This window comes from Acomys russatus, chromosome 7 (assembly GCF_903995435.1).
Source record: "Acomys russatus chromosome 7, mAcoRus1.1, whole genome shotgun sequence".
Taxonomy (NCBI): Eukaryota; Metazoa; Chordata; class Mammalia; order Rodentia; family Muridae; genus Acomys; species Acomys russatus.
In genome coordinates, this window is record NC_067143.1 from 37,692,469 (window position 1) to 37,700,651 (window position 8,183).

Below are 8,183 nucleotides of genomic sequence, written 5' to 3' on the forward strand. Positions count from 1 at the left end.
AGCTCCAGGTGAGCCAGTGGGCTCAGGATCACCTTTACAGGCGTGGAAGTACAGACGTGTTTGCAGAACAGTCTACTCCCAAGGGCGCTACCAACCATTGTCACTTTTAATGTTCAAACTACCCAGGCATTGGGCAGGGGAGGTATTGTGGATAGAAGCCGGGGTCCGAGGCGCCCGCTTTCCTTTTCTGGGCCCCTCAGATCTGCCCTGGGTCCCCGGGGTGGCCCCCAACTGGTGCGGGGCGGGGCGGGGGGGGGAGCGGTTCTCCAGTAAGCCAGTCTGTGGCGTAGACAAGTGGCCTCGGGTCAATGGCAGGCGTCCCTCCCGGCGGACCTTGGCAGGATTAGAGAAACCCTGGACTACTAGCCAAACCGCTTGAGGCAGGGCGCAGGGGCGCGGATAAACAGGCGGGCTCCTGGAACAAAGGAGGGAGAAGCGGACGCGCAGAGCAAGGAAGGGGCGTCCTCCTGCAGGACTGAGATGCGCGGAGGATCGAACCCCGCCCCGGCCCGCCCCTCAAAACCTCCTTTCTTCTGGCTTGCGTTTGGAGGCTGTCGTTGGAGGAGCCGGAAGGGGGCGCAGTTCGCCTTGGCCACCCGCTAGTCCCGTCGCACCCTTCCTCCGCCGCCACCCCCAACCGGAGAAGCGCACAAAGAGCGCCAGGCCCGACCACACACCTCCCCGCGGGCCCGGGCCAGGCTGAGGGCGGGGCCGGCGCGCTCTTGGTTCCTCGCAGGCACTGCGCATGCTTGACCGCGGGGAGAGGCGGGACCAGGAGCGGCGAGCGCGCACACCAGCTCTATCCCCCTGGCGCTGGTCGGGCTGGCGTCCAGGCAGTGGCCGCGCGGCGCTCGTGCGCGTGTGGGAGCCCGCGGGGTCTCAGTCCGTGCGCCAGGCGTGTGCAGGACCCGAGTGCAGAGCATTCCAGAGGTCACCGGCGGCGGTGCGGGTCAGGCCCATGCTGCAACCGGCTTCTGGTTTTGGCATCCACTCTTTCAGGGCCACTTGGACAAAGTGCTACCCAAGGGGACAGAAATGTGGGCGCGCGCGCGAGTGGCAGTGTGAACGGGCGTGTCTTTTGTGTAGCGTGCGCTCCCGCGCAGGTGGGCAGCTCGTGCCCAGCAGCCACTATACCAATGGGGCCCAGGACCTGGAGCCCTGGTTTCCGCGCCCCAGGGTTGGGCTTATACAGATATCTAGTACTGCATACCGTCTTGCTTTATTTGAGGGCAGTAACGGGACTTTCGAAGGACCGCTCCTAGGAGCGGCCGCTGGCATCACAGTTGGGCGCCTTTTCTTCTCAACCAGTTGAGGAAAGAGACTTGAGGACAGCGGTTGTCCTCGGCTGATAGGCACATATAAAAGTCCCGAGCAAGCCAGTCCCGCATTAGACAACAAAGAGAGGCGTTCGCGGCGGCGGCGGCGGCGGGGGAGGGGCGCGGCCGGGAGGAGGCCGGGGCGGGCTGCGGCGAGCTCGATGGGGGTGGCGCTGCCTCTCCGCTCGCTCAGCCCCGGCCTCCGCCCGCCCCCGGCCTGGCGCGCGCCAATCGCCTCCCCCAGCGATAGTGTCAGTAGCATTGTAGTGTCAGCTCCCGCCGGTGACGTTGCGCCTCCCTCGTCCCCCACCGGAGCCGTCTGGCTGCAGAGACTCAGTCAAGAGGCGGGTAGAAGAGGAGGAAAAAGCGCTGAGTGAGGGCGGGCGGGCGGGAGGGAGGGAGGGAGTGGAGGAGCCGGGGAGGGGCTCCTTAAAGAAACGCTGCTGTCGCTCTCCTGCTCGCTTTGCGCTCGGCATTGTGGCCAGCCAGCCGGGCACTCGGGGGGCACGCGCGGCCGCCGCTCGAGCTCTGCCCCCACCCCAACCTCCAGCAAATCTGGGGTGGGGACCCAGGCGGGGGCTCTTGCAGCCACTGCCCAGTGCGGACTACCCGCAGAGACCCACTCCTCTAGGCGCCGAAAAACGAGCCACGGAGCCCTCCGCAGCCGACCGGCCTCCCCGCCCCTGACCACCCGCTTCCCGGCTGCCTTTGTGGCTGCACCTTCTGGCTGCTGAGCGGAGAGCCGGCTGGGGCGCGGCGCGCACGGCGGAGCGATGCCCAGCTCGCTGTTTGCAGACCTGGAGCGCAACGGCAGCGGCGGCGGCGGCGGCGGCGGGGGAGGCGGCGGTGGCAGCGGCGGGGGAGAGACTCTGGATGACCAAAGAGCCCTGCAGCTTGCGCTCGATCAGCTCTCCCTGTTGGGACTGGACAGTGACGAGGGCGCCTCTCTGTACGACAGCGAACCGCGCAAGAAGAGCGTGAACATGACCGAGTGCGTGCCGGTACCCAGTTCCGAACACGTCGCGGAGATCGTAGGGCGGCAAGGTAGGTACGGCAGGGATGGGGACCGGAGGGGTGTGTTAAGATCTCCGGCCGCCGCCTCACTGTGAGGGCGGGTGCAAGACCTCGAGCTGTGGAGCGGGGGAGCCCTGGGGAGGGAGCAAGAGCCGCGCGAAGGGCCGGCGCACTAGACAAAGAAAGTGCAGGCAGGCTGTCTTCCACAGCGGCGTCAGAGCCGCGGCGGGATGCACTTTCTCCTACTAAAATCACCGCCTTCTCCTCTAATGCTCCAGGCTTAGTCCACCCTAGGAAAGATGATTTAATTATAAGATACTGGGGGAGGGGGACTCTGGTGGTCGTTTGGGAGGGGGAGGTGGAGGGAGCGTCCGATGGGAGGAGGATTCGGGATTTCTGCAAAGCGGAATGGAATGGAGTCCAGAAAAGGAGCAATGAGTCCCAGGACTGCCATCTCCTCAACCCCACCTCTAGGCTTCTCTGGAGCCCCTTGGTGTCTTCAAGGTAGTGCGTTCAGTTGGATCCCAGAAGCATCTTCCCAGATGACTTTTCTGGGGTTCTGAGCTTTGCTTGGGAGGACTGCAGTCACCGGGGGAGGGCCAGGAAGCCAATGGGCTGTTCCTCTAGGGTTTCGCGGGTGGAACCCGGGGTCCTGCTCCTGGCGCGGTTCGAGGTCAGCGAGGGAGACGCCCCCTTTCTCCTGTCGCGTGTTCCGCTGTCCAGCTGCCTAGGGCGCGAGCTGTCCTGGCTCTCCGCGGTTACCCCAGGATAATGGGCGTGTCTCTCTTTCTCTCTCCTACCCCCTCCCCTGCACCCTGGGTCCTAGGTTGTAAAATCAAAGCTTTGCGGGCGAAGACCAACACTTACATCAAGACCCCAGTTCGTGGGGAGGAGCCTGTCTTTGTTGTGACGGGCAGGAAGGAGGATGTGGCCATGGCTCGGAGGGAGATCATCTCCGCTGCGGAGCACTTCTCCATGATCCGAGCTTCTCGTAACAAGAACACGGCTCTCAACGGAGCTGTACCTGGGCCGCCTAACCTGCCGGGACAGACCACTATCCAAGTGAGGGTGCCATACCGCGTGGTGGGGCTCGTGGTGGGGCCGAAGGGCGCTACGATCAAGCGCATTCAACAGCAGACACACACATATATCGTGACCCCCAGCCGGGACAAGGAGCCTGTGTTCGAGGTGACCGGGATGCCAGAGAACGTGGATCGCGCTCGAGAGGAGATCGAAGCTCACATCGCGCTGCGCACCGGTGGCATCATCGAGCTGACAGACGAGAACGACTTCCATGCCAATGGCACAGATGTGGGCTTTGATCTGCATCACGGGTCTGGCGGGTCCGGGCCGGGCAGTCTATGGAGCAAGCCCACCCCAAGCATCACTCCTACCCCTGGCCGCAAGCCCTTCTCCAGCTATCGCAACGACAGCTCCAGCTCGCTTGGCAGCGCATCTACAGACTCTTATTTCGGTGGTGGGACCAGCGGCAGCGCAGCTGCCACTTCACGCCTGGCGGACTACAGCCCTCCCAGCCCCGCACTCAGCTTTGCCCACAATGGAAATAACAACAATAACGGTAATGGTTACACCTACACAGCGGGGGAAGCCTCGGTGCCTTCCCCGGATGGTGGTTCTGAGCTGCAGCCTACTTTCGACCCAGCTCCCGCCCCCCCACCTGGGACACCCCTTCTTTGGGCCCAGTTCGAGAGGTCACCTGGAGGTGGATCCACAGCACCAGTATCCTCTTCCTGCTCTTCCTCGGCATCCTCGTCTGCCTCATCATCCTCGGTGGTCTTTCCCGGGGGTGGCGCTAGCAGCACACCCTCCAATGCCAACCTGGGGCTGCTGGTGCACCGCCGGCTGCACCCGGGCACCAGCTGCCCGCGCCTGTCTCCACCCTTGCACATGGCCCCAGGGTCGGGAGAGCACCACCTAGCTAGGCGTGTGCGCAGCGACCCAGGCGGTGGAGGCCTGGCCTATGCCGCCTATGCTAACGGGTTAGGAGCACAGCTCCCTGGCCTGCCGTCGTCGGACACTTCGGGCTCCTCCTCTTCCTCCAGCTCCTCCTCCAGCTCTTCCTCCTCTTCCTCCGGGCTGAGGCGGAAAGGCAGCCGCGACTGCTCTGTGTGCTTCGAGAGCGAAGTGATCGCCGCGCTAGTGCCCTGTGGTCACAACCTCTTCTGCATGGAGTGTGCCAACCGCATTTGTGAGAAGAGCGAGCCTGAGTGTCCCGTCTGCCACACCGCGGTCACTCAGGCCATCCGCATCTTTTCTTGAAGGCAGTGCACTGTGTAGAGGAGGAGGGTCCCCTCCCTAAACCCTCATTTCCTTAGGGCCTACCTGCCCAGACGCCTCTGGTGCCCACCTCTTCCACCCTACCCTCCTCACTCTCAGAGATCCCAGAGGAGCTTGGAAAGCTGTAGTATCCGCTCATTTTTAAAATGTCATTTTTAAACAAAGGAACTTGCCAGGATCTCTGCATCAGGAGTACTGTAGCCTCCGAACCACCTGAATTGCATGCTCTATAAATAATAGGAACGGCGACATTCTAGTAAAGATAGTTTTTACACTGTACTTAATAGGAAGCTTCCAAAAGAAGAAAACCCCACAAGTTTTCCATTTTCTTGAAAGTAGGAGAAAACTGAACAGTAATTATGAAGATGATAAATAATCGTGCTATGGGATGTGTGGATTGTTTCGTGTATTTCCCTTTGTGGGTGGGTTCCTACAGCGCTCGTTTTAGAACACAAGTGGATCCTTTTTGAATGTTCACGGAAGGGCCAGGAGTTCTGTACAGCCAGGACCCTGCAGCTTTATTAAAGTTAAAACTGTAACATATCTCTTATATATTAAAAAAAAAAAAAACCTTTAAAAGTTTTAAAGAGAAATTGCATTAATACAGATTGAAGTATTTTATTCTTTTTTTGACTTGAAAAATTATATTTCATATTGCAAAGATGTTTACAAGTATTTTAATTTAAGTTCAGTGAACTTTTTTGTAGCTGGGTTAAATCTTTTTATTTTTAGTATGGCCTTATGGCAAAGAACACTGTATTCTTTTAATAATCACACAATTGTGACGGATTACAAACCATAAAATGTATAACGTTTTGAGCAGTATTCTGTTGGGATGGAGATTTTATAGGTTCAGACAAATCTTCTAGGTCTGCTTCACCCAGCATATTTTCTATTCAGTGATATAAAAGCATATTTTATTCTATATTATTACAAAAACGGAAATGTATAAACATGTCAAAAGGAACCATTGATGCTTTCTAACATTTGTATAAATAGAATTCAGTGCAAATTACAGAAATTCTGTTGCACCGCTATAGTTTTAGTCTTTCTATTTTAATACATTTGTTTACCACTTCTTTGTGTATATGTAGGTGATGTTACTTGAGCTTAAATGTACTTTACTGAGCAAAGTTTAAAAAACAAAGTATATTTTATTTTATGATAAAGGGCCTTTAACCTCATGGTCAAATACTAATATTATATTTGCTGAGACAAGATTTGAAATTGTATCAAGAGTTTTATTTTTCTGACATTTAAAGTTCTACATAATAAAGGTAAACTTAAGTAATGGTGCTACTTCATTTTTTAAGTATTTCTATATAAATAAAACATTGAAGAAAATTCAGAGTTGTATGGTGACTTGATTTTTAAAAAAATTTTTTTTTTATTTTTTTAGTTTCTTGAGGTGTACCTTTGAAAAGAAGCAGTTTTAGGTGACAGGTTGAAATACCCTGCTTCCAGAAACATCAGGTAGTTTGTCAATAGAGCAGATTCCATTGAGGGGTCGGATTTGGTTGGATGGGTGGCCACAATTTACTAAACCAAGACTTCTTTCTCCATTAGACATAGCTGACAGTGCTTAGCAACCATGATATTGGAGGGGGTGGGGCATGGTTAGTTTATGTTTAAATTAGGATACAAACGGGAACCGGAAGTATTTAAAAGGAACACTTGCACTTTCAGCCCACACCCTGCTGTTACATTTACCCAAAACTTAAGAAAAACATGGACCCAACAATCAATTTGAATGATATTTTCAAAGGCCTGGGGCTCAAGGAAGTAATTGTCTTACTCAATTTGAGCCCTCCCCACCCCCATCCCTCAGGCACCTGGAATTCAGGACCCTTACTTGCTGGCATGCTTGGAGAAGTGAGTCCCACTAAGGGCCATCTCTGAGAAGGAAGAGTTGGAAGCTGCTGCCTGCTGAGGGCCTGGATTTGAGCTTGTGTCTTCTCAGGCATCTTTGGGGGAGGGTCAGGCTAGCTGGTGCTGACAGGTTGCAAGTGTTAACTATTTGTAGTTGATGGAGAAATGACTGTTTGCTTTCCGCAGCCGCTCTACCTATCCCCTTGCCCTGTGGGTTCTCTCTGTCAGGGGAGGAGCAACTACTTTTACTTGACCCGAGCTTTGTCTCCTAAAGAATATGGAGGAATGAGTAGACCTTGCCTTGGAATTTCCAGTCAACTATCTGATTGGGCTGCTGGGCAGGAATGTGGTGAGTACAGGCTGGAAAGAGGAACACACATACACACATACACACATACACACACACACACACACACACACACACACACACACACACACACACAGGGCCCCTTTGTGTTGACTTTGTTTTTAGGAAATGGTGAGTGCTTCCACAGCTCCCAGTCTATTAGGTTTTAATGAAGAGATGCACACGCCTTCAGATGAAAAGAGTGGCCTTGCTTGCTTAGAGAACTTCTGGCATTAATCTGAGGCTGCATACTTGGGTGGCTTGCATACCTTTTTTCTTCTTGTGTGTGCGTGTGTACATGTCTACATATGTGTACACATACACATAGAAGCCAGGTATCTTCCTCAAACCCTTTTTATCTTTTTCCCCCCCTGATACAAGGTCTCACTGAATCTGGGGCTCAAGGAAGGATGACACTACATCGGCCGCTCCTCATGCCCCAGGCCTGTCACTGTCTCTGCCTGTCCAGCCCTGAGGTTATGTTCCACTGTGCCTGGCATTGTATGTGGATGCTAGGGACTGGAACTCGGGCTCTCTCTTGCAGGGCAAACATTTTGCTGATTTATCTCTCTTCTTGGCCTCTGGCCTGCCTTTCTTTGCAGTGAGAAGAGGGCCACTTTTCTGGTGGGAATTTGGAAGAGACATTTTAGTACAGCTAGGCTTCTCATGGCTCTCTAACATGGGTTTTTTCCTGTTACCACCAGGACACAGACACAAGATAGTAATCCTAGTGATCTTGTAGGACAGTGGCTTATGGTCCAAATTAAGCCTTTTGCTCTATCCTCCAGGAGACTACTGTGGACCACTAAGTATAGGGGTGCTGGGGACTGAACTTACATTCTCTGGGAGAGCATCAAGCTTTCTTAATCCCTGCGACATCTCTCCAGCCATTAAGATGTTTAATTTTTAATTAAATAAAATTATTGATCTGGGTTTGGGTGGTACATTCCTTTGATCCTAGACCTTGGGAGGCAGAGACAGGTACATCTCTGTGAGTTTGAGGCCAGCTGGGTGTACTTGGTGACCAGTCTCCTTGGGACAGCTACAGCTACATAATAGAGAAATGTGTCTCAAAACAACAACATATATATACATATACATATATGCATGCATATAATGTGTGTGTGTGTGTGTGTGTGTGTGTGTGTGTGTGTGTGTGTGTGCTCACTGACCATTCTGTGTGTGGTGGTCAGATGGCAACTTTGTAAGGTTCTAAAGACCAGGCTCAGGTCACCAGACTTTTGTGGCAAGGATCTATCCCACTATGCCATTTCCCTGGCCCCCAAACACCTCAGTCACCTCTCCCCTATGATCTCCCAGGGCAGGTGGCACTGGGACTT

General features: G+C 54.1%; 1 protein-coding gene across 1 annotated transcript; it reads left to right on the forward strand.

The window, feature by feature from the left end:
* The first annotated feature begins 1,737 nt into the window (after nt 1-1,737).
* On the forward strand, nt 1,738-5,964 carry Mex3b (mex-3 RNA binding family member B). The gene is made up of 2 exons (XM_051148851.1): nt 1,738-2,360; nt 3,157-5,964. Exons 1-2 carry the CDS (start codon nt 2,090-2,092, stop codon nt 4,608-4,610), a joined length of 1,725 nt encoding a protein of 574 aa, XP_051004808.1. The 5' UTR covers nt 1,738-2,089; the 3' UTR covers nt 4,611-5,964.
* The last annotated feature ends 2,219 nt before the right edge of the window (nt 5,965-8,183 follow it).

What these genes read in the sequence shown, in the direction of transcription:
- Mex3b (XM_051148851.1), top strand. Translation starts at nt 2,090, where the DNA reads ATGCCCAGCTCGCTGTTTGCAGACCTGGAGCGCAACGGCAGCGGCGGC. An exon ending in GGAGATCGTAGGGCGGCAAG is followed by an intron (nt 2,361 to 3,156) that starts GTAGGTACGGCA and finishes CCTGGGTCCTAG; the next exon opens with GTTGTAAAATCAAAGCTTTG.